We start from the raw sequence: 25,810 nt of genomic DNA, 5'->3' as shown, positions 1-25,810 counted from the left end.
TGGGAGGTGCGTCCCTGTGAAGGCTGCGGGCGTCTCTCCCACACGGTGTGATTCTCTTTGCCCTTGTCCCACAGGCAGCGCGAGCAGCCGCGGAGGAGGAGAGGAGCCGACCCACACAGGTAATGGGCTATTGCTCTGTCACACCCTGATTATCAGACCCTGGCTCTGTGCCCCCAGCTCTGGCCTCAGGGCATAAAGTCTGGGTCAAACTCACACCAGGGTGGGTAACTCCTTGGCCTGAAGCACAGTCACCTCCAGCTGGGCTGAGCTCTGCTGGTGCAATTCCCCCAGGGCAGAGGGGTAGCACAGATCCCAGAATCATTTACATCCCACTTCCACCCTCTCCTGAGGACACAGCTGGTGCCCAGTACTTGTGCTGCCCTCTGCCCGGGGCGGGGTCACCCCCACGGTGAACTGCCAGCCACACTGGAGAGGGGCGAGAGGGTCTGGGCTGCTGTGTCTGTTGCTGGCTCTTGTGAGGACTTTGCAGAAAATCCCGATGCAGCCTGAGAAAACCTGGACTGTTCCCTTCTTCTGTGATCTCTCGGGGCTGTTCTCGGCAAAGGGAGGAGCCTCCCCAACAGCCTCCATCACTTCAGCCCCCGTCAGGGGAACGTGCCCCCCTGCAGCATGATCCCCCCTTAGGCCTCCGGGAGATCACATGGGGTCCCCATTACACAGCTGCTGCTCTGTGTCTAGTGCTGGCACTGCAGTCCCACAGGGCTGTCACCGTGACCCTTTCCATGTTGCAGGGCCGGTCATGTCCCCTGCCATCTGGGCCGCCCGCTGTGTCCTGGTCCTGCTCCTCCTTGTGTCTGCGCCCATCATCACTTTTGTACTGGAGAAACGGGGCCTGTCTGAGTCTGCAGGGCTGGAGGAGACTTGTGAGGGGAGCATCATGATTGTGGGGTAGGGGGGAGGGAATGGGGAAGCCCCATTGACCAGCTGTGAGCAGGGGAAATACCAGTGACCAGCTCTGAGCAGGTGTTGGGGAGACACCATTGGTCAGTGCTTCACAATAGGCCCCTGCTATAACAGAATTTGCCCAGTATTTGAAATGTAATAATAAAGAAAAAGTCATCTATATTTTGCCATTCTCTGGTTTTTTTTGTTTGTAACTGGGTTTTTCATTTATATACTTAGCTAATTATCAATTTAATTAGTATTAACTAAGTAATTCCACAGACCAACAGATGAGGAAAAGTGTCCATCTCTGGACACAGAGCAGAGACTGGGGCTAATCTGTGTGTGGTGCTCAGGTTTTTCCCAACATTCAAAGCACACAGGGCTCCTAGGTCTACACAGGGCCTTCAGCGATATACACTCAGTGGCATTTCACATCCGGGAATGTCGATGCTGGAGCCAGGGTTCCATTGTGGAGTTTACAGGTAACATGCAATTCTTAAACTAGGGCAGCAGAGATAACAAGAAGCCCCTGGAAATATTTCATCTCTGCCCCAGCAACCTTGTCCAGGTGAAGGCACCTTCCCACCCTCTAGACGGGGCTTTGTACCAATCCCATTGGAAAATTCCATTTTACTTATTATTTCCAGTCATTCATTCATGCCACAATCTATGACCAAAAATTATGAGGGCCAGTGGGACCCTGGCTTTCAGTGGAAACCTTACATGTCGCACTTTGGTTAACCGTCTCTAAACTTAGGGCAATAAACCCTCCCGCACCAAAAAAAAGGACAAAATTCAGCAGAAGTAAGAAGAATGCTGTCAGAAGTCCAGCAGCAGAGTGGGGGCTGTCCAGTTTATTGCACTGAATGCAGCATGTAGGATTACCTGCCTTGTGAGCAGGTAGCATGTGTGTGCATCTGGTGCAAGGAGCTCCTGGCTCTCAGAGACCATGTACAGGCTTTGGAGTCCAGAGGGGCTGAACTGGAGGAGCTAAGGGAGACAGAGCGGTACATAGAGGAGACTTTCTGGGACACAGTGGAGCAGTCCCACCTGCAGTCTGACAGCCGCTGTGCTGTTGAGGAGGATGAAAGTCTCAGGGAAGGAGAACAACCAAGTGGAGCAGAGGGAAACAATCCCATAGTTGGGACTCTCCCTCCAGATAGTATCAGGATGTCCTCTTGCTCTGAGGATGAGGTGAATTGTCTGATGGGTGTGAATTTGTGACTCTCACAAGACTTCTAGACACGCTTATGTGTAGTGTTGGGGAGGAGCCTGATGTACCAATGACATAGGGAAAGGTAAAACAGAGGTCCTGGAGGCCAAATTTAGGCTGCTAGATAAGTGATTGAAGTCCAGGACCTCCAGTTCCATGCACAGGGCCAGTTAGACAGGCAGAAATGCAGGGTCTCAATGTGTGTATGAGACGATGGTGTAGAGAGCAGGAATTTAGATTTATTAGGAAGAGGGAGGGATTTATTGGTCCTTTTGGGAGAGGAGGAGCCTATACAGGAAGGGTAGGCTCCACCTAAACCAAAATGGAACCAGATTGCTGGAATGTAAAATATAAAAAATGTCATAGAAGAGTTTTTAAACTAAGGGCTGTGGGGAAGCTGACAGATGCAGAGGAGCACAATGTTGTGCCAGAGACATCCCTTGGGGAAGGAGCTATTAATGGGGATTCTCTATATGTGAGTAAGGGGGAGAGGATTAGTTTATAGAGTACAGGTAGGAGCTCAAGAGAAACAGTCAAATGAAAGTGAGTCCCATTCAATTAAATCACATAATGGCAGACAGATAAAAGGTGACAAATTTGATAAGTGCTTGTATACAAATGCTAGAAGTCTAGATACTAAGATGAGTGAATTTGAGTTCCTGGTATTAAATGAGGATATTGATATACTGGGCATCACAGAAACTTGGTGGAACGATGAAAATCAATAGGATACGGTAAAACCAGGGTACAATATATGTAGGAATGACAGAATAGGTCATGCTGGTGACACTATATGTGAAAGAAAGCCCAGAGTCAAATGTACTAAAAATCTTAAATGAACCAAACTGTACCATAAGATCTTTATGGATAGAAATTCCATGTTTGAATAACCTGAGGGATAGCTCAGTGGTTTGAGCATTGACCTACTAAACCCCGGGTTGTGAGTTCAATCCTTGAGGGGGCCACTTAGGAATCTGGGGCAAACAACAACAAAATTGGTCCTGCTAGTGAAGGCAGAGGCCTGGAATCAATGAGCTTTCAGGGTCCCTTCCAGTTCTGGGAGATTGGTATATCTCCAATTATTCTATTCTTCACTAGGGATATACTGCCGACCAGGATGATGATGGTGATGGTTACTGTTAAATGCTCAGGGAGATCAGAGAGGCTATAAAAACAGGAAACTCAATAATAATGGGGGATTTCAAGTATCCCCATATTGACTGGGTCCATGTCACCTCAGGACAGGCTGCAGAGATAAAGTTTCTTGACATCATCCGTGACTGCTTCTTGGAGCAGCTAGTCCTGGAACTCACAAGGGGAGAGGCAATTCTTGATTTAATCCTAAATGGAGCACAGGATCTGGTCCAAGAGGTGAATATAGCTGGACCACTTGGTAATAGCAACCATAATATAATTACATTTAACATCCTTGTGTGGGGAGAACACCAAAGAAGCCCACCAAAGTAGCATTAACTTTAGAAAAGGGAACTACAGAAAAATGAGGATGCTAGTTAAACTGAAATTCAAAGACATGGTCTCAAAAGTGAAATGCCTGCAAGCTGCATGGAAACTTTTTAAAAACACCATAATAGAGGCACACATTTAATGTATGCCCCAAATTAAAAAAAATAGTAAGAGGAGCAAAAAAGTATCACCATAGCTAGACAACAAAGTAAAAGACGCAATTAGAGGCCAAAAGACATCTTTTAAAACTTAGAAGTTAAATCCTACTGAGGAAAATAGAAAGGAACATAAACTCTGGCAAGTCAAGTGTAGAAGTATAATTAGGCAGGCAAAAAAAGAATTTGAGGAGCAAGTAGACAAGGACTCAGAAACTAACAGCAAAAAAAATAAATAAAAACCTTTACTTGAGAAGCAGGAAGCCTGCCAAAAAAATCAATGAGGACACTGGATGGTCAAGATGCTAAAGAAAGACAAGTCTATTCTTTGCATCAGTCTTCACTGAAGAGGATGTGTGGGAGATTCCCATCCCTGAGCCATTCTTTTTAGATGGCAAACCCGATGAACTGTCCCAGACTGAGGTGTCAATAGAGGAGGTTTTGGAATAAATTGATAAAATAAAGTCAACCAGGACCAGAAGGAACTGAAATATGAAATTGCAGAACTACTAACTGTGGTATGTAACCTAACATTTTACAATCAGCTTCTGTATTAGCTGACTGGAGGATAGCTAATGTGACACCAATTTTTTTAAAAGGACCTAGAGGTGATCCTGGCAGTTACAGGCCAGTAAGCTTAACTTCAGTACTAAGCAAATTGGTTGAAACTATAGTAAAGAACTGAATTATCAGACACATAGATGAACATGATTTGTTGGGGAAGAGTCTGCATGGCTTTTGCTAAGGGAAATCGTGCCTCACCAGTCTATTAGAATTCTTTGAGGGAGGTTGTGGATGAGGGTGACTGAGTGGATGTAGTGCACTTGGACTTTCAGAAGGCATTTGGCAAGGTCTCTCACCAAAGGCTCTTAAGCAAAGTAAGCTGTCATAGGATAAGACTGAAGGTCCTCTCATGGATTAGTAACTGGTTAAAAGACAGAAGAGAAAGGGTAGATATAAATGATCAGTTTTCACAAAGGAGAGAGGTAAATAGTGGAGTCTCCCACAAAGATCTGTACTGGGACCAGTGCTGTTCAACATATTCATAAATGATATGGAAAAAGGGGTGTCAAGGCTAATTTCCCACTCTAGCACTTTGAGTGCAGAAGGTGGGGCCCACAAGGATTTTTAAAATTAATACTGGCCACTCCAGGCTTGTATTAAATTCCCAAGGTTACTGCTTCTCTCTGACCTTGGATGGGTAGATGCTGCCACCACCCAAGTGCAAAAAAATCCTTTGAAACCGGAAAGGCACACTTGGGCATTCCTTCCTGTGGGGTACCCTCAAGTCCTCTCACCCTCCCTCGCCTCCACCCCCTGGGGAAGAGTCGAGAAAGAAAAAAAAAGGAAATCAGCTGTTGCCACCAGCTAATTAAACAACATGCCCAAACTTCTTAGGACACCAAAAATCAAATCCTGTTCTTAAAAAAGGTAATTTTATTAAAAACAAAAAGAAAGAAAATACACCTTGAACTTAGGCTTTTGCTAGATTTTAAAAAAAAACTTACAAAAATAAACAGCAAGAATAACCTTCTTGAGGTCCAGCTTAAAGGTTACAAGCAAAACAAAAACATTTGGGGTTAGCACAGAGGAGTCCACAAGCCAACAAGAAATAAAAGAAATAACCCTAATCACATCCTCCTAGACATTCCCTGATTTACTTACATCTCTGGGGTTTCAGCTAAGCAATCTTTAGGTATGAGCTGATGGTTTTTCATACCTGGCTTAAACCTCACAGCATACTTGCTGCTCTGTTCCTCTCTTCCCAGAGGATCACAACACACAGACAAAGGGAAGTTTTTTTTCCCAATTTTAAAAAGTTCTAGGCTTCCCATTGGCTCTTTTGGTCAGGTGCCCACTCCTTTCCTTTTACCTGTGGGCTTGTTAACCATTTACAGGTAAAGCAAGTAGAGAACAACCACCAAGATGGCTGGATGTCCACGAAAGGGAGCTATCCCCACCTCTCATTTATCACAAGGGGTAAACAGTCAGGTGGCAAAATTTGCAGATGATACAAAATTACTCAAAATAGTTAAGTCCAAAGCCGAGTGCAAAAAGTTACAGAGGGACCTCACTATACTGGGTCACAACAAAACAGCAGATGAAATTCACTGTTGATTAATCCAAAGTAATGTACATTTGAAAAAATAATCCCAACTACACATCTAAAATGAAGGGGTCTAAATTAACTGCTACCACTCAGGAAAGAGATCTTAGAGTTATAGTGGATAATTTTCTGAAAATATCTGCTCAATGTGCAGTAGCATTCAAAAAAGCTAACAGAATGGGGTTTAAAAAAGAACTAGATAAGTTCCTGGAGGATAGGTCCAACAATGGCTATTAGCCAGGATGGCTAGGGATGCAACTCCATGCTCTGACTGTCAGAAGCTGGGAGTGAATGACAGAGGATAGATAACTTAATGATTGCCCGTTCTGGTCATTCTCTCTGGGGCACCTGGAATTGACAACTGTCATGAGATTGGATACTGGGCTAGATGGACCATTGGTCTGATCCAGCATGGTCGTTCTTATGTTCTTAAGAGTAAATCCCAGACTTCAGGGATCATTGTAGCTCTTGTGTATCCCTGGGCCCTCTGCTAGTTGGCCCTCAGAGGGTGGGTGAATACTCACTTCGTTGGTGCGTGCATCACCCACGAAAGCTCACGCTCCAATACATCTGTTAGTCTATAAGGTGCCACAGGACTCTTTCCTGCTTTTACAGATCCAGACTAACATGGCTACCCCTCTGATACGGGCTTCATGCAGTAACTGCTTTCCGGGGAGCTAAATGCCCTCATGATGTTCTCTTGCAACCAAATGGCTGCAGTATGTGGCTGAAGATAACAAGCATAGTTTCACAAACCCAGTTTCACAAAGTTTGTGACAAATCCTTTTTGTTGATATTTAAATTTCATAACGTTCCTACAAACCAACATGGCATTTAACAGCCAGGGTCAAAGAATTCAAAGGTGTCCCTAACACTGTTGTCAGTTTTCATGATTTAACAGCAAGTCACAAGATATTTGCTGTATTTCTTAGTGCGCCAGCTCCTGGAGTGTTCAGATTAGGTGAGAATTTTGGCTTTTGTTTAACAAATTAAGTTTCTAGCCCTCCTGGTGATGAGAAAAAGCTGGAAAACCTGACCCCTAAAGGCTCAAACACCAGAAGGCAAATCAAAGGATCCAAAAATCATATTTTCTTTAAAAAATGTCATGAATTCTTAAGGCAATATTGGGATTTTGGGGGGACTGCCTCATGATTTTTGTACACTTTGGGTAAGCAATGAAATCTCTGAAGAGAGCTGAGAAGACTTGGGAGCTGAGTTGTTGAGATAAAGAGTCAGGGGTTAGGATTACAGAGTTTGGATATTTTCCCAATTTTGTTCAGAAGAAACATTTTTTCCAAAAAGCAAACAGGCTACATGTGCCCTGAGAATATTCCAGTCCCCGACAGCACTTTAAGTCACAGTGTTGTCCAGCTGTGGCCCCAGAGAAGGTCCCCCACTTCCTTGTTGCATGGCCCTTATGGTTGCCTTGGATTTGGGGATTTTTTTGACACAGCTGTGCGCTGATGAGTCCTGCATTTCAGCAAGTGGCGCATTAATGACGTCTGTCCCGCTGCAGAGCGATGATCGCATATGTTGGTGTCTCTTCTCTCTAGGGTGGTGGATGCTTTAAGATATAAGACAGTACTTTTTCTGCTAAATCAGCCCAAAGCCAGAGAAATTAAGCCAGAAAATGCCCCTCTGATATCACTGCTGAGCGTACATCAGGAGCAGTTGTAATGGGGCATCTAGGCTGGGAAACACCAATGTCCCCACTTCTTACATAACCCCCCTCAGCAGCCTTGGTCTGGCCCTTTTCTGCCCCCAGTTAGGACATCTGGGCTTTGTCCTGACACCTGCCAGCTGGGCAGAGGAGCCCTTCTCCCTCTCTCCATGCCAGCCGACGCCCTAGAGGTAGTGCCGGGTTCTCCCTGTGATGGGGTGTTATTATCTGAAATAGTCTTCTGTGCTACAGGCAGTGTAGTGTTTTTCCTGTCCAGTTTCATATTTTAATCACTGATGTTATTAATGGTGATATTTATAAGGGTTTTAGGCAATTTTTAGTATATTATTCTTATCCTGGAGATTGGGTGGCTCCCAACAAGCGCATCTCTGATCTATGGGCAATCGCAGCACCTTGCTGAAGTTGGTGGCTGTGATAAGCACCTTCCATTCAGGCTAAGTAAGGGAACCATTGAATGCTCCTTTATTCAGTTTCAGCTGACACAATGGAAAACCACAGCCCAAGGACTACACTGCAAAAAAGCATGGACATGGCAGGGCCATATGGTCCAGGAGGATTCCTTTGGATCTGCTAAGAAAAGCAGAGTCAGGCTATGTGACACAAGCAGCAGAAACACTTTAGAAGAAAACAGAAAAAGTAACAAGAAAGACAGACACAGCCAGAGAAGGACTTGGTTCAGAATGCTGAGAAAAAGCTGAGACCTTTTGGGCAGAGTGTTGGCTGGAAAGAGACTTGGAGTCAGCGGCAAATAAAGTGCCTCCTGTTGTCTGGTTCCTGTTATGCTCAGGGACACACAGGACTTTGTGGTTTCTATGTAAATAAATGGGGTTGCATCAATGAACATACCTGACTCTGTCACCACTTTCTCCTCTCAACCAAGGCCTCAAATACTGGCTAACTCCTTGGGTCAAAAGGGGGGGCAATATGTATAATGGGAATAATGGTTATATGCACTTTTTATTATACTATTGTTATGCTGATTGGGTGGCTCCCACCAAGTGCATCTTTGCAATCGCAGCACCTTGTTGCAGCTGATGGCTGTGAAAGCCACCTGCCATTCAGGGTAAATAAGGGAACCATTAAATGACCTTTTGTTTAGTTTCATCAGAAGCAATGGGAAACGGCTACCCAAGGTCAGGACTGCAGGCAAGCTTGGGCGTGGGAGGGCCATGTGGTCCAAGGGGCTGGCTTTATGACAGAAGCAGCAGAAACACCTTAGAAGTAACCAGAGAAAGCAACAAGAAAGACAAACACAGCCAGAGAAGTGCTTGGAGCAGGACACTGAGAAAAAGCTGATCAGGAAAGAGAGTTTTTGGGAAGGGTGTTGTCTAGAAAAAGGCTTGGAGCTGGGAGCACAGAAAGTGCCTCCTGTTGTTTGATTCTGGATAGAATCATAGAATCATACAAGATTAGGGTTGGAAGAGACCTCAGGAGTTCACCTAGTCCAAACCCCTGCTCAAAACAGGACCAACCCCAACTGTTGTGTCCAGAGAAACAGGACTTTGTTGAGTCTTTGTAAATACCTGGGGTTGAATCAACTCTGTCATCACTTTCTCCTCTCAACAGAACAACCCACAAGACTCCAAATATTGGCCAGCTGCATAGGTCAAAAGGGGGAGCAATACATACAATTTTGATAGGGTTCAACCAACTTCTGAATTCACATGGAATGAGTCATAAATATCTCTGTAAATATCATCCTGTCCTAGAGTCATTTACTGAAAGCTCTAGAGAATAAACCAGTGTTTGGTAGTATACGAGCAGCCAGCAAAATACTAGGAAAATCTCTGGAAAGTGAATGAGACTCCATCTCTCTGAGATCCTTTAACTTGTTTACTCAAAGCTTTAAGTATAAAATTTCCCCAGTGATGAGATGGGACAATGAAACTTTTATATCCGCAGCTCTGGTTTTGAAGAAGGAGACGGGGGGATATGAAAATCAGACTGTATAAGAGGATGCTAACTTCAACCTTAACTCCAAGAAGACCAGTGATCCCTCCATGATAGCAGCACACAGCTCCTCCCTTTGTGACACTGCTTAAAATGATCAATAAAATGTTACATATTAAAAAATAATAATAAAATGACAGAACTTCAGTGACCCAAGTTCCTTCCATGCAGTATAAGAGGAGATGGAATAAAAAGCCCAGGTTGTTGTTCATTGCCAATGTAAGCAGGTCTGAATACACTTTCCCCTCACAGCTAGTGTTGAGCTGGGGAGGGGAAAAGGCTTCAGGATCACCCTGTATTTACATGAACAGACCCGCTCTACCAAGATATGAGCAGACAGAGTTCTGTTGTGAAAGTGACCAACTTTGGCTGGTGTTGGGTTACAAGTCACTTTAGTACTGAATGCAGGAGTGATGAACTGTTCTTATCTTTATTGTAAAAAGAACAAGGAGTACTTGTGGCACCTTACAGACTAACAAATGTATTTGAGCATAAGCTTTTGTGGGCTACAGCTCACTTCTTCGGATGCATGGATTCCGAAGAAGTGGGCTGTAGCCCACGAAAGCTTATGCTCAAATAAATTTGTTAGTCTGTAAGGTGCCACAAGTACTCCTGTTCTTTTTGTGGATACAGACTAAGATGGCTGCTACACTGAAACCTATCTTTATTGTATGAATAAAGGGAAGCAGAACTGTGCTTAGCCTGTCCTGACTGATGGTGTCACCCTCAACTGAACTGAACTTGCTAAGCAGGGGGTTTGGATGTCATACCTCCCCCTCCCCCCCGCTCCCGTGAAGAGGAAGAGGGGGATGAAAACAGATGTTTTTGCCTGGTGGCTTCTGCTTACTGGGGTCCTAGGCATGGTTTGACATATGCTTCTCCACTGTTCAAAGATAGAGCTAATCAAGGCTCCATTAAGAGTCTGTTTGTTTTGCTAAGTGATTACTAGAGCTGAAATCATGAGGTATGGGTCCGTGTTTCTGCCCAGTCTGCTTCAGCAGTAAGGTTTCCCCTCCAAGAGCTCAGAATCATTGAGAGTTGGGTGGAAAGTCAAGAAACCAGCCCACAGAGCACATAGGTGGGAAGCAGACAGCAGCAGAAGGGGGTGATGTGCATTGCTGATATTTCATGAAGAAGCTAGAGGAGCAGAGTGCCCCCAAAGCAAGTGCCTAGATACCAGAGTGAGCAAGGTGCCTTCCCCTCACCCCATCAAGGTGGGAGGTAAACTCCTGCAGATGCACCCCTGAACTCAGGGTCTCCACTGACCAAGGGCAAGAAGAGTGTGAGGTGCAGTGGAGGGAGAAGGGAGGGACATGTTAAAGGAAGTTTTGATTGTTGGACTCAAGAACCAGAGGCAAAAGGTCACTGCCCAACATACTCTGGGTGGGTGTTTGACTTATGATTGATGGCAAAGGGTCTAGGACGGAACGTGGGGGTTGAGCACCCCCAAGCCCAGTGTAAGCTGGCACCTATGGGATCTACTGCATTATTGGGGGGTGCAAAAATCCTAAGCCCTGTGGACTTGACTCATGGGTCTTGGCAAATTCCCTGGGATGTTGATGCCCAAGAACAATCAACTGTACAGGGCTGGGATCTGTAAAGCACCATGTCTCCTTGGGCTGTGAGGCACTAGTCCCTAATAACAATCAGCTCACTGTGATTATCCCTGCACTGGCACCCTGGGGGAATTGCCTTTTGTCCTACCTGAAGCCCCTGTGACCTCCTAGGGGTTAATGGGCATTGCCCAGACAAGCTGCGAGAGCTTTTCCCCTCTGGCCAGGAGGATGCTGGATCCCCAGTGACACTTGGGAGGAGCCTTGAACCGCTATTCTGGGGGCAGACACGGATGGAGGCAGGTGTACAAGGGCCTGGTGGGATGCTCACTCTCCGGGCTGTGTGCTGGTCAGACCCCAGATCAATTTGTAAAGAGATCCCAGTGCCGCTGTTCCCTGTAAGCTGTGCACTTGGGCGGCCGCCCAGGAGAGATCCAAGCGCTGTACAGGTGATTAGCAGCATCCAGCCGGCAGGGTGTGTTCAGGTGCCCCTCCTCCCCAGTGCTCTGCAGCCGCTCCTGGAACCCTCCTCCTGGCTGTGCAGAGCAGGGACGTGGGGAGTGCTGATATCAGGGTGTCCCCCCTGCCCCTCCCCCAGCCCCTGTACCCCATCTCCACAGAGCACGTGAGAAGGGACAGGGCTCAGGACTCTCAGCATCTCTGAGGTCTGAACAAACCTTCTGCTGAGTGAGTGCCTTAAAGAGACAGTGCACGGTCTCTCAGACTTCCCCAGCAGCCAGCACACTCTGTCTCTGTCTCTCACACACACACACACTGTGTCTTCCCCTCCCCCTGCCCATATACCCCATCTTGGCAGTGCAGGGGAGAGGGCCGGGGGACAGGACTCAGGAGGAGGAGAGCTTTCAGTGAGTGCCTTAAAGAGACAGCGGATGGGCATCTCTCAGAAACTTCCCCAGCAGTCAGCACACACAGAGACTCTGTGTCACACACTCACACCCACACGTAGAGTTTCTGTTGCTCTCTCTCTCTCTCTCTCTCTCTCTTTCACACACACACACATTGTCTATGTCACACACTTCCCAAAATTGTTGTTGTTGTTACTTCATGGCATTTCTTTCAAGGCACATATATTCTCTGTAATTTTGTTCTTTCAAATTGCTGTTATTTTAGTTTTTTGACTGGTCTGTGCATTGCATCATTTTTATTTCTCTCTGACACTTAAATTTAATTCTTTAAGGAGTGCGTTCTAAAATGGCTAACTTGTCCTGGCTGGGGTATATGTTATCTAGGTTTTTTTGTTTCTACTGATAATGCACATCTGCATATTACCTTGGTGCACACAACAAAATTTATTCTGTACATGGGTTTCCTGTTGACCACATTGGTCGTAATTTATGAAAAATTAAACATAACATAGAGATATTAACTATACTTTGCATATCCGCGGGCCAATGCACCGAAAAATGTTGTGACTGAGACTGTAACAGCAAATCAAGGGACACCCTGGGGTAGGTGGTCCTCCAAACACACGCAGAGGTATTGGTAAACAGATGGACCTTAGAGGTGGCATAGCCCGATGCCTCCCCTTCCCAGCAGATATGTTGACCTACCTTATAAAAGCGGCCTGGCATTGCCTTTTTTATATATATATTATTTGATCAGCTACAGCTGCTAAGTGTTGCCCTTTGTAATTTATATGTGCTGATAAAAGATGCAGTCAGCATATACCACTTAGCCATGTCATTGGTGGGAGCCACCTTTTAGACGTTGCGATGGACCACCCCATCCCAGAAAATACGTGATGCTATATTTTCAGGCTGCTAAGATATAATTGCCGCCTTTGCCAATGGATAATTGACCTTTTTTTTATTATGGCCAATTTTGAATAGTGGTAAAATTAGCAAAGGAAGACAAAAGCGTTGGACACCCGAGGATTCCCATAGATATGTGCCATTATATATACGTTGTATTACACTAACAAATTTTGCAGGCCTGAAGCAGCAAGAGCGGTCCCACCACTCCTGTTTAGGGTGTCCTTGGGCTTTCACTATTATTGCCTTATTTTATTAACAAAGCAAGAGGGAGAGAAAAAGAACAAGATAAATGTGCCTATTGGGGAAACTAAGCCATGAATAAAAAATTTCCTAAATTAATAGATGAGATATACCTATCTTGTAGAACTGGATGAGACCCTGAAAGGTCATTGAGTCCAACCTCCTGCCTTCACTAACAGGACCAAGTCCTGATTTTACCCTAGATGGCCCTCTTAAGGATTGAACTCACAACGCTGCATTTTGAGATTAGTAATTGCTATTGTTTGCTAAAGGGCTTTTCATTTTACTTTAGGCCACCACAGGAGGAACAGGCTTTGTTCCAATGGGATTCAGGGGAGGCTTGGGGCCACCCACCAGGTCTTTTGTTGTGGCCCTGATGTGTCTATTCGGACTATGCACTGTCTTTAAGGCACCTCCTCTCCAGCCTGACACCACACAACTGCTCGGGCCCCATCAGTAGTTTGAGCCAGGGAGAGCCTTTGGAGGTATTATTTTTAAATTATGATTATTTTGAGAATTTTATGGCCAGCTGGAAACCCGGATGGTCCAGGCAGATGGCTGGTCCAAAACCAAGACCCATGATGCCATGGCCAGAAACCTAGGGAGAAACACATGTTTTGAATTGATTGGCATGCATTCATTTTAATTTATTGGGTAGCTGTAGCTGGTACACTACCAGGGAGATATGGTTTATAATGGAATACAGACCCACCCACTTGGCATCCAGAGTGTGGGCTGCCTTTTTTAGCTTTTGGAACATTACCTTGTTTTTAATTTGCAACTTGTCCTGGGCATAGGCTTGGGTTGCTGCCTGGTTAGTAATTTGTTCTTTCAGTTGCTCCATTTCCACCAGCTGTTGGGTAAACACCTTCTCCCTTCTCCCCAACTCCTCTTTTTGTCCCGACAACATTTGATACCACATGGCTGCTTCAGTCCAAATTAATTCCACAGCTGCCCCTAGATTTTTACCCTTTTGCTTTTTATACTTAGTATATTGGTCCAACAAATTTTGCCAAGAATGCACATGCTTCTGAAGCTCTGTTACGGAACTCCAGGGATTATATCTCACCTTGGTGAGGGCCTTCTCCAGACGGGAGAGGTCTTCACCCCTCCTTTGAAAGAGGCAGCAGGGTCCCACCTCTCTTTGCTGCCTCTCCCATGACTCGGGCATCAGGTTCACCTGCCTCTCATGATGACAGCTGACCGGGCACCCGGACCGTGTCCACGTTCCCAAATGCCCATAAGTCCAGCCTTGAACCCATTGCTGATGCCATCGCCCAAGACTGCAGGACTCCTGAGTCCGCAGCTGTACCCTTCTGTTTCCTGAACACGCTGGCACAATCCTTTAGTACAACTCTAAAGGTCTTTTAATTACTTGAGATTTTGCATATCTTACGTTGGCACCAAGGCTTACAATGTTACCCCACTGGGCCAGAGGAAGAGACGCTAAGCCTCCCTCCATATTTCTCGGCCTTCTACCACCGAGGGTTCATACACCAAATACAAAACCCCTCCCAGGGGCAGAGCGAGAAACCCTAAGTTCTCCTTTTATGCTTAGTCATGCTGAGGGCGTATGCACCAAGGACACCTGTTGCGTGGAGTGAGGGTCGTTAAGCCCACCTTCTATTGCCTGGCACTCCTACGACCGGGGGTAGACCCACCTGCACCCTTCTCCCTCGACCGGGGTGGAGAGCGGAATGCTAAACCCCTCTCCGGCTCTCAGCTACACTACAACTGAGGGTGGGGCACACCTACAATTGTAAAATTAGAGGGAACATTGGCTATGGCAGGCCCAGCCCTGGAAGCCTTGGGCAGGTACGGAATTTGCCCCCCATGTGTGGCCCTGTTGGCCTGGCTGGAGCTGCTTCCCCAAATATAAAAGTCAAATTATGCCTATGCTGATGGGGCCTGGAAGGAGCCCTCCTTGGGGGGTGGAGCCAGCCTGGAAGGGGCTGGAGGGAGAAGGGGGCAAAATGGAAATGGTCCTGGAACTCTTCCTACCTCCCGCCAAATACATCTAACTCCTACTGGTTTCACTGTATCCCTCTGGTTGCACTGGGAGACGCTGGGGTTTGGGCTGCTGTTCCTGGGAGCACAGAACAGCCCAGCTTGGATGATCTCTCTCCAGCGCCTGGTGAAATGCCTGCAGGGCTGGGAGAAGTCTGAGCAGAGCATGTATGACTGGACAGGGAGACATATTTCCTACCCTGCCAGCTCCCCGCACACAGGCAGCAGCTGGGGCCATTTCTCCATAACTCCTCTCCCTGTTTCAGCTCCTGCTCGGGTCTAGTGAAAGAGGCAGCAGGGAACCAATCTCAGCTTATCAGAAATGGGGGCTGGGCTGAGCAGCAGCTGGGGGCAGGAGCAGCTGCCCGAGGGGTGCCGTTGGGGAGGAATGGGAGGGGTGATGGTCAGTGCCATTGGGGAAGGGGCCATGGACATTCTCTCTTTAGCTGTGGAAAGATGCTCAGACACCAGAGTTAGTGGCTGGGGTTAGAACCTGGTGGACAATTGTCCCAGCGGAAAATCAGGTTTCTCTGAAATCAGGATTTGCCAATGGCAGCTGGGATTGATCCTGCAGACGAACTCCCGAGTGTGAGAATGGCAGAGGGACACAAAATGCTGCCACTGCTTCTTCCTGAGACAGTTAGAAACCAGTAACCAAAGTGTGGGAAAGTCTGTATGCCCCCACCCCCTGGAGTAATATGGAGGGTCCAATGGGAACATCTCACATGATAATTGTTCCTGAGAAAATTCTCCCAGGAAAATCCCCCTTTCCTGGGAGCCCTAACCGGGCTATTGCACAAACCTTGTGTTACATTTATGGGACTGGCTGCTCCTCTGTACCCTCTCTGGGTGACCCTTCAGGCCTTACCCTCTCTCAGACAAGTCCTGGATTACAGTTCCCCATGCACTGGCCATGCTGAGCCCCAGCAAGTCTGACTGGATGCAATACCTGTGGTTCTACCACCAGGAGCTGTGAACAGCCATGACTGCAGTGACCCAAACACCTTCTTACACAAAGTCTTGTTTGAGCTCCACAGCCGGAGCCAGGCACAGCCAGAGAACAGGGTTTCACACAGTAAAGGGGCTCCCTGCACATCTACCTCATCCCTAGGCAGCCTGTCCTACCCCAGACCCTCACCTCTGGAGCTGAGGCCATCTGGTCCCCACAGTCTCTGCCTTTACATCCTTTGGGGCATCTCTCACTGCAGCCCAAGGTCTCTATTCCCTCCTTGTCCCTGAGCCTGGTTAATGGCTGGGTGGCTCAGCAGGGGGCATTATAGCAGATAGCTCTGCAGTGTCTCTCATCCCTTGCAATGTTTGGGGGAGGGGCACAGCCAATCCCCCACTTTAATTAACCCCTTGTGGCATGGGCAGTGCTGTAATAAGCCTCACCGGTGCACCTACTGCTGGACACCTGAGCTGTGGTGCCCCTCCTGTGCTCTACCTCTTCCCATCCCTGCTCCGCCCCTTCCCTGAGGCCCCCACTGCCCGTCACTGCCTGGCTGAGTCCCTCCTTCCTCCACTTTACCTCTACTTCTTCAGACAGTCCCCCACCTGCCACCTCCCTCCTCTCCTCCGCCCCCTTCCCTCACTCGAACCCCCCACCCGCCGCAGCCCTCCTCTCCTCCGCCCCCTTCCCTCACTCGGCCCATCCACCTGCCAAGTCCCTCCTCTCCTCCACTCCACCCCTCCGGAGATCCCCCCTGCCCACCGCAGCCCTCCTCTCCTCCACCTCCTGAGACTGACCTGCTGGCTGTGTCCCTCCTCACACCTCCGCCGTTACAGGGGAAGGAGATAGAGAAGAGGAGGGACACGGAGAGTGGGAGCAGTGAGGGCCTCACAGGGGAGGGGGGTAGAGGAGGAGGGATGCAGTGAGAGCTGAGCGGGGGGGTGCCTTGCAGGGGCGAGGCGGGGCCTGAGGCAGAGCAGGGGGCGAGTGTGGCTGGTACCATGGGCAGAAGAGGCGGGACAGGCAGCTAGCATCCCCCAGGGGAAGCTTCACTCACCGGCCACGCCTTGTGGTCATGCAGTGACCCCTGCACTACAGTCAGACAAACAGAGCAGACAAAGTTCCGAAATTATTACAGGGCAGCTCCAAACTCATAACACCCCGTGATTGTCCTTTCTTCCCTGAATATCCACCTGCCCGCCTCTGCCCCCACCCCTGGCAGCCAGTGTCCTGCCTGTTCTGGGAAGCCAATTGCTGGCTGCTGCTGGGGTGGAAATGGATGGTTTGGGCACTGCCTGTAGCAGGAGAAAGATGTTTTCACATGTAACAGCTCCCTGGGGTTCACCTCCACCAGCTACAGGGAGGCAAAATGCCCACGGCACCGAGGCAGCCCAGTCTCCGCTAGGATCTGACGGCGAGAGCACTGTCTGGGCCCAGACAGCTCATCACATTCACACCTTTCACCTACTGTAGATTTAGCTTCTACGGGCAGGACTGCCCAGGGCTTCCTGCCCCCCATTAACTGCTAGGTCCCATCACGACATGCTGTAAACTGACAGCCAGGCCATAGGGTTTAAATGCAGCACACCTAGCTGTTGTGTATTTGGTTGTCATGGTTTTGTTGCTATGGCAACTGAGTTAGATTATTATGGGTTAGCTCAACCGGTTTCAACCGGCTGAGAAGCTCTCTGTAGATATGTAAATAAAATGGAGGTTTTGGTTAGCTGCCTGCTCTCTGGCCTCAAGTGATTGCTTCCTACACCGGCTGCCCCAAGGATATAACACTGGCGACGAGGGTGGGATCCTGGTGCTGCTCCAGTAACAGAAGGAAGTAGAAGTCAAGGTAAAGACCAAACAAAGAAAAAAAGCTGCTTCTTTGCACTGACTGTGAAAGTGAAACTAAAAATCATGGCTACTCTGACCAGGCCCCTGGAGCCTTTTGATGAGAATACAGAGCAGTGGCATGTGTATACTGAGCGTTTTGAGCTTTTTTTTATTGCAAATGACATTACAGAAGCGAAGAAGGTGCCAATATTCTTAAGTGTTGTAGGGGCTAAAACCTACTCCCTGCTACACAGCTTACTACACCCTGTTAAGCCAGCAATTAAATCTTACAGTGACATTGTGGAAATCCTGGGGTCTCATTTCTCCCCAAAACCACTGGTAATTGCTGAAAGATATAGGTTCCACAAAAGAGACCAAAAGGAAGATGAAACAGTTGTACAATTTGTAGCCATTTTAAAAAAGCTAGCAGAACACTGTGAATTTAAAGAAATGTTACATGATGCCCTGCGTGACAGGTTAGTGTGTGGCCTGTACAGTGAAGCTATACGGAAGCGCCTACTGACAGAGGCTCAGCTTACCTTACAGAAGGCTGTTGATATTGCTGTCTCCATGGAACTGGCTACAAGGGAGGCACAATACATCGGTGCACCCCCTAGGGTGCAAAAAGTGTCACAAGAACCGACCCACAAAACTGTGCAGATTCAAGAATGTTACCGCTGTGGTAAGCCGGGTCACCAGGCATCAGAATGCTGGTGTAAGGACCTGGTGTGTCGACACTGTGGCAAAAAGGGACACATTGAGTGTGCCTGTAAACAAAAGAAAAAGAGGCCTGTGGTCTGGCCGACAAAAAGAGGAACCCTGCATACCCTAGAGCAGACCCAGGATGATCAAGGTGACACCTCATCGCAAGAGGAAGTGCCACTGCATGTTTTGTCTTTGGCAATGGGCTCACATGAATACTGGGTAACCCCGTTATTGGATGGCAAACGTATACGCATGGAACTGGACACCAGTGCAGCCGTCTCACTGATCTCCGAGACTGTGTATAAAGAAAAGCTACAGCATCTTCCGCTTAAGGCAACAAAAACTGTTCTGAAGACGTATACGGGAGAAGCTGTGCCTATGCTGGGCACTATTGATGTTAAGGTGGAGCTCAATGGACAGGTGGCTAAATTGCCACTGTTTGTGGTGAGAGGTAACTACCCAGCCTTAATGGGTAGGTCTTGGCTTGGGAAGATTCAACTGAACTGGGCAGAAGTGCACCGGTTGACTAAGGAAGAAACCAGTCTAACCCCTATACTAAGGAAACATGCTGCTGTTTTTGGAGATGATTTGGGAAGTATGAAGGGAATCACTGTGACATTGAACATTAAACCTGGCAGTCCACCAAAATATCTGAAAGCCCGAACTGTGCCATATGCCATCAGGCCAAAAGTTGAAGCAGACCTGGAGCGCCTGGTCACCAATGGAGTCCTAATACCAGTTACCCATAGCTCATGGGCCACTCCTATCGTTCCAATCGTGAAGAAAGATGGCTCTCTCCGGATTTGCGGTGATTTTAAAGTCACTGTCAACCCAGTGTTGTGTGCAGAGCAATACCCGCTTCCCCGCATCGATGACCTCTTCGCGGGCCTGGCTGGGGGACAAAAGTTCAGTAAGATTGATCTGAGTCAAGCATATTTACAGATGCACGTCGATGAAAAGTCCCGAGAGCTGTTGACTATTGTGACTCATAAGGGGCTTTATCGATACTGTCGTCTACCCTTCGGAATAACATCTGCTCCCGCCCTGTTCCAGAGGGCTATGGACCAGATCTTGTGTGGCTTGTCAGGAGTTCAGTGCTATCTGGATGATATCCTGGTCACTGGAAGGAATGAAGAGGATCACTTAAAGAATTTAGAGGCTACCCTACAAAGACTGGAAGAGTATGGCCTACGAGTTCGCAAAGACAAGTGTGAATTCTTCAAGCCCTCTGTTGAATATTTGGGTCACATCATTGATTCTGCAGGTCTTCATAAGGCCCCTGCAAAAGTTAAAGCTATTGTGGAGGCTCCCCCACCTCGAAATGTAAGTCAGCTGCGCTCGTTTCTAGGACTCCTGAACTATTATGGAAAGTTCATCTCACAGTTAGCCACCCTGCTAAAACCACTTCATGAGCTCCTTGGGCAGAACAAGGCCTGGAAGTGGACTGAAGCCTGTGATGTTGCGTTTAACAAAGCTAAGGATGCATTGCTAAATTCTGAAGTTCTAACGCACTTTGATCCATCCTTACCACTGCAATTGGCCTGCGATGCCTCCCCTTATGGAGTAGGAGCAGTCATGTCACATATTATGCCTTCAGGAGAAGAGAGACCTATTGCTTTTGCTTCACGCACTCTAAGCAAAGCAGAAACTAACTACGCCCAAATCGAACGTGAGGCATTAGGAATTGTTTTTGGAATTCGGAAGTTTCATCAGTACCTGTTTGGGCGAAAATTTACTCTTCTCACAGACCATCGACCTCTGACATCAATTTTTGGACCTTACACAGGCATTCCCCCATTAGCTGCTAGTCGTATGCAACGTTGGGCATTGTTACTTTCAGCACACACATATGAAATCAAATATCGGAAATCCACTCTACACGGCAATGCAGATGGCCTCTCAAGATAGTGCCCACAAGGAAATCTTCTACTTTGAACAGGTAGAGAATACACCCATCACTGCTACTCAGATAAAGAAGGCAACTCGCGTTGACCCAGTATTGTCCCACGTTATGGACCTGGTGATGCATGGAACATCTCGACAAACCTCTCCGGTCTCATCCGACCTTGTTACCTACATGTCCAGGAGGGTGGAGTTATCGGTCCAATCTGGTTGTTTGTTGTGGGGGAGACGTGTCATTATTCCACCACCACTGAGATCACAGATGTTAGAACAGCTACATTCCGGTCACTGTGGAATAGTGCGCATGAAGGAAATTGCACGAAGCTATTTTTGGTGGCCTGGACTGGACAGCGCTATTGAAGAGAAGGCAAAAGCTTGTATGTCATGTCAGGGTGTGAGGAATGCACCCCAGTGGGCACCCCTACACCCATGGGACTGGCCTGAAAACCCGTGGCAACGTATTCACGTTGACTTTGCTGGCCCCCTTGAAGGAAGCATGTTCTTGGTGGCAATAGATGCCCATTCTAAATGGCCAGAAGTCTCTATAATGCAGTCCACTTCTGCAGAGAGTACTATCAAAAAACTACGAGGACTCTTTAGTCGTTTTGGTCTGCCAGAACAACTTGTGAGCGACAACGGACCGCAGTTCGTTTCTCAGGAGTTTCAAAATTTTATGAAAGCAAATGGGATACACCACATTACGTCAGCACCATATCATCCGTCCACCAACGGATTAGCTGAAAGATTTGTGCAGACAATGAAAAACGCTTTGAAATCAGCAAGGGGACAACACTCCATTCAAAAGCGTCTGGATACCTTTTTACTTTCCTACAGAAACACACCTCATGCTACGACCCACACATCTCCGGCCTTTCTAATGATGGGACGACAGCTGCGCACTTGCTTTGATCTGCTGAAACCTTCTGAACCCCGACAAATTGTGCAACATCAGCAGCAATATCAAGTCATCAGACGGGCACCCAGAGCAAAAGACCGAACCTTTAGCCCGGGACAGCCAGTTTTGGCTCGGAATTATACTTCCAGAGCTAAATGGGTTCCGGCCACAGTCATCACTCAAACAGGACCTGTTTCCTACACAGTCCGGACTGCAGAGAATCTTACCTGGCGGCGACATGTAGATCAGCTGTTGCCAGGTCATGCCAGTCCTCAGGACCCATCTGCAGTTGAGGAGTCTGACTTCACCTCTTCTGGTGAGGGATCGAATCACGAGTCACCTGTTTCTGACTGTTCTCCTCCATTACTGCCGGCGGCTGAGATACCCCTTTGCCCAGCACGAGCTGATACCACCTCCTCACCTGTTCATGCTGCGGACCCTGAGCCCCTAGTGCTTTCGGGTGCAATAACACCAGTAGTTCGCCGTAATCCACCTAGAGACAGAAGGCCTCCTCATCGGCTGGATCTTTAGTTAGGGCGAACCCACGGTTATGGGGCAAAATAATCCCCAGGGTTTAGCCGGGAATGGAGGCAGTCTACCCTCCTTCTCTAGTCTAGTGTGTGTTTTATTTAGGGGATGTTCTTATTAGGGGGGGAGGAATATGTTGTGTATTTGGTTGTCATGGTTTTGTTGCTATGGCAACTGAGTTAGATTATTATGGGTTAGCTCAACCGGTTTCAACCGGCTGAGAAGCTCTCTGTAGATATGTAAATAAAATGGAGGTTTTGGTTAGCTGCCTGCTCTCTGGCCTCAAGTGATTGCTTCCTACACCGGCTGCCCCAAGGATATAACACTAGCAGTAAAACCAGACATGGCACACAGAGGCATTGGAGTCACACTTTACAGCTCCACACCACAGCCACAATCTAGAAACTTACTTTTATTTGTTTTAAACCAAAGCTGAGATTCTCCTACAATCCCAGGACTCCAGGAGCTGGGGCTTTATCACGGGATTTGACAATGCTGCAGCTGGCAGCCTGTTCCCCTCCTGCACCCCACCCTCCTCACTACAGTTTCCAGCTGTGTCTTAATTTCCCCATGTCCTTATTCCATGAGAGGCTTCTGCAGCATTGTCCATCGTCCCTGCTCCCAGTGAGACCAGCCAGCCCTGCTAGAGCCCAGGGGAGGGCTCTGGGTTTGTGGGGGGCATTCAGTCCTCGGAGTGCTGCTCAGTGTGAGGCTATCACAATCCAGTCTGATACACAGATTCTGTCACCCACTTGCACTGGCTGAGGCTGGCAGGAGCAGCGTGTGTGTGCATAGGCGCCAACTCTGTGGCTGCTCCCGGGCTGGAGCACCCATGGGGAAGCACCGTCAGCTCCCTGACCCCCCAGCTCACCTCCACCTCCTCCCCTGAGCACACCTTCCTCACTTCTCCTCCCAGCGCCTGCCAACGCAAAACAGCTGTTTTTCAGGCTAAGCTGTGGGAGGGAGGTGGGAGGAGCAGGAACATGGGGCGCTCAGGGGAAGAGGCAGGGAAGAGGTGGGGATGGGGTGGGAAGGAGTCCAATAGGGACAGGGAGGGGGCGGAGTTGGGGAAGGGGTTGGAATGGGATGTGGGGCAGGGGCGAGGCAGGGGTGGAGTCAGGGTGGACCCAGGGGGCACGAGCATCCACTGGTGCCAGGAGAAGTTGACACCTATGCGTGTGTGTGCAATGAAGTGAGTCAGTGCCACTGCGAGACCCTTCCCCTCTGCATCCCCCAACCGATGTGTAATGAATTTCCTACATTTAACAGTCCTGTTAACGCAGTTCCCTCCAATTAGCACATTCTGATTTAACAGGGGATTGGTTTAAAGCATTATCATGAATTGCTGAGGTTCTCTTTTGAGTTTGGGGTCAGGAGGAAACATCTGACGTGTCGCCATTTCCCCACTTTCCCATTAGAGCGAGGTTCTTTCCCAAGTGTCAGCATTTGGGTCTGATTCACACAACGTATTTCCTGTCCCTGGTATGCCTGGGAGAAGAGTCAGCTCCAGAGACCTCTCTTGGTGTTTTTCTTTCATGATTCCCTTTGCCCATGGGAGGAGTTCGGCTGGTGGTTTTCAGACATGGGGGTTTGGGCTGTTCTTTTTCCCCTTCTGTCTGGGGGGTGTTTCCAATTGTTGATGCTCCTGCTGTGTTTTATCCCCTGTCCTCCATTTTGTGGAGAAGAACTTTTGGAAATGTTCTCCCACAGATGGCCTTTCCCTGGTTTTTTCCACTTCCTTGTCTGCAGGAGCTGGGTGCTGTCCGGGCGATGGGGCTGTTTTTCCTATGGCAGGTCCTGTGCTGTTTTCTGCCCCTTCCCTGTCATTCGGGGCAGGGGTCTGTGCAGGGGCTCTGGAATCTCCCTGACTATCAGACCCACTAACTCCTAATTTCTGGGGGAAATCCCAGTCACTGGGGGGGCAGATGCTGAGGGGTTTCCCCTGGTCCTTCCCCGCAGCGTGACCAGGGCTGAGGAAGGGGAACAATTTCTCAGAACCTTCCACAGGAATCTCCAGGATAAGGGTCATTGAATTGACACTATAAAATGAGAGACTCTCCCTTTCTAGATCCAGATACACCCCAACCACTGTCAGCCTCACACCCAAGTTCTGGATCACAGTGTTGGCCTCCCCGGGGTGATACAGCCCCTCAGATCTCCCCAGAGCCCAGCACCCCTCCTCAGGGAGTCTCTCCAGCTTCTCCTGTCTCACTCTGCCCCTCACAGACTCACTCAGCACTCCCAGCTCCCAGTCCAGGCTGTTTCCCACCTCCACCTCCCAGTACCCCCGGCAAGTCCCTCTCTCCTTATCATGATCTTTCCTGGGCACAAACCCCTCCCTCCCCACAGCAACCAGGGCCTCAGAAGGGGTAGCTGGCCCTAGGGAGGCAGGGTCATGTTGGATTCCTCGGCCATCCTTAGAGATGGTGAGCTCGGGGTGTTTGCAATCTGGATCCAGGGTGACAGGAACTGGGGAGAGAAACCAGAATATCCCCATTAGCCATGGGTCAGTCGGGGACCCCACGATCCGACAGGAGAGAGATTTCAGCCAGCACAGCTGAGGTGAAGGACAGGCTAAGGGTTGGAGTGGCTAGTGGAACTGGCACAGCTAGCCTGGATCCAGCCTTGGGTTCCAGGGAGATCCAGGGCTGTGACTGGGCCTGACCCCTGAGCTGGTGGTGAGGTGGGGAGAGCTGGAGTCGGGGATTGGACTTCCTGTATACGCTCACTTTCCCCTGTACAGGATCTGTCCCTGAGAGGGGCTAAGGCTCCTGGGCAAAGTTCCTGCTAAGCTGTGCGGCTGCGCAACAGGTGATCAAGGGCTGCACAGGTAGGGAAAGGCACCTCTCCCCTGGCCCAGCCCAGACCCAGAGCTGCCGCAGGCCAGGAGAAGCACCTCTCCCCCAGCCCCAACCCAGCCCAGCCCTGGAGCTTCCATGGCCTGGGAGAGGCGCTTCTCCCCTTGCCGGGAGCTGCTGGGGCAAGAGAGGTCTGGGGGGAGTCCTCTCTCCCTGCTGCAGCCCCAGGGCAGCCTGCACCCCAAACCCCTCATCCCCAGCCCCACCTACAGCCCACACCCCCAGCCAGAGCCTTCACTCCCACCCCTCACCCTCCTCCCGCAACCCAACCCTCTGCCCCAGCAATGAGCCCCATCCTACACTCCAAACCCCTGGGCCCCACCTCCTCCAGACATCACCTCCATATCGGTGCACATAACAAAATTGATTCTGCACATGGTTGTAAAACATCAGAGGGAACATTGCTCCTGGGGGCCCATGGATTGTGTCCAGGGGGCTGAAGACTCTGCAGGCTACAGAAGGAGGGCTGAGTGGGGCTGTAGGGGGAGCTGAAAGGTTAGGGATCATCACTGACGGGACAGATCATTACTGACAGGCCAATGGAGATGTGGGGGTGGGGATCAGGACTAAGGGTAGATTGGGAGGGAACTGCCCGGGGGTGAGACTTACAGCTCAGAGCGGCGTGTTCAGGGCCCATACGTGGCATCCAGGCCCATGGCTCTGCAGCCAGCGCCTGCCCTGCCCTGCCTGCCCCCCACACAACTCTGACAGCTCAGCGACATCACGGTGATACTACTAACCCCAGCACAGAATCGGCTCAGCCCCACTCACCCATGTAGCTCCGAGCCCTCCTGAAACCTGCAAGGGAAGAGGAACAAATATGGTCAGGGGCATGGCAAATGCAGGGAACTCACTCCCATAGGAGATGCCATTGGGGGTGGGGGGGTGGTAATTGGCAGATATCAAGGAAACATGCAATGTGAAATGTGACACAATAACACATTCTCTTACCTAGCTCTCTGATCGCTTTGTCTGAAATGGAAAGAGACAGTGTTATTCCCTGTCATTTAGGCAGAGGACTCAGTTCTGGGTGCTGCTCTGTGACAATGTGATCACTTTATACATTGTTTATGCTGCCTCACTGCCGAAGCAGAAATG

At 48.8% G+C, this 25,810-nt stretch overlaps 1 protein-coding gene across 1 annotated transcript in view; it reads right to left on the bottom strand.

Annotated features, from left to right (window-relative positions):
- Window positions 1-22,914: 22,914 nt before the first annotated feature.
- The window catches only part of LOC123350470 (butyrophilin subfamily 3 member A1-like), a 34,601-nt gene continuing 31,705 nt past the window's right edge, over window positions 22,915-25,810 (bottom strand). The window contains exons 9-11 of the mRNA XM_044989087.1: window positions 25,664-25,684; window positions 25,484-25,510; window positions 22,915-24,323 (exon numbers count right to left, since the gene is read on the bottom strand). Coding sequence (XP_044845022.1) covers window positions 23,431-24,323; window positions 25,484-25,510; window positions 25,664-25,684 — 941 coding nt within the window. The 3' untranslated portion in view covers window positions 22,915-23,430. The remainder of the gene's footprint in view (window positions 24,324-25,483; window positions 25,511-25,663; window positions 25,685-25,810) is intronic.

The sequence above is a fragment of the Mauremys mutica genome, chromosome 15 (assembly GCF_020497125.1).
Source record: "Mauremys mutica isolate MM-2020 ecotype Southern chromosome 15, ASM2049712v1, whole genome shotgun sequence".
Classification (NCBI taxonomy): Eukaryota; Metazoa; Chordata; order Testudines; family Geoemydidae; genus Mauremys; species Mauremys mutica.
Note: the sequence above shows the minus strand (reverse complement) of the source record. Positions and strands in the feature narration are given on the sequence as shown.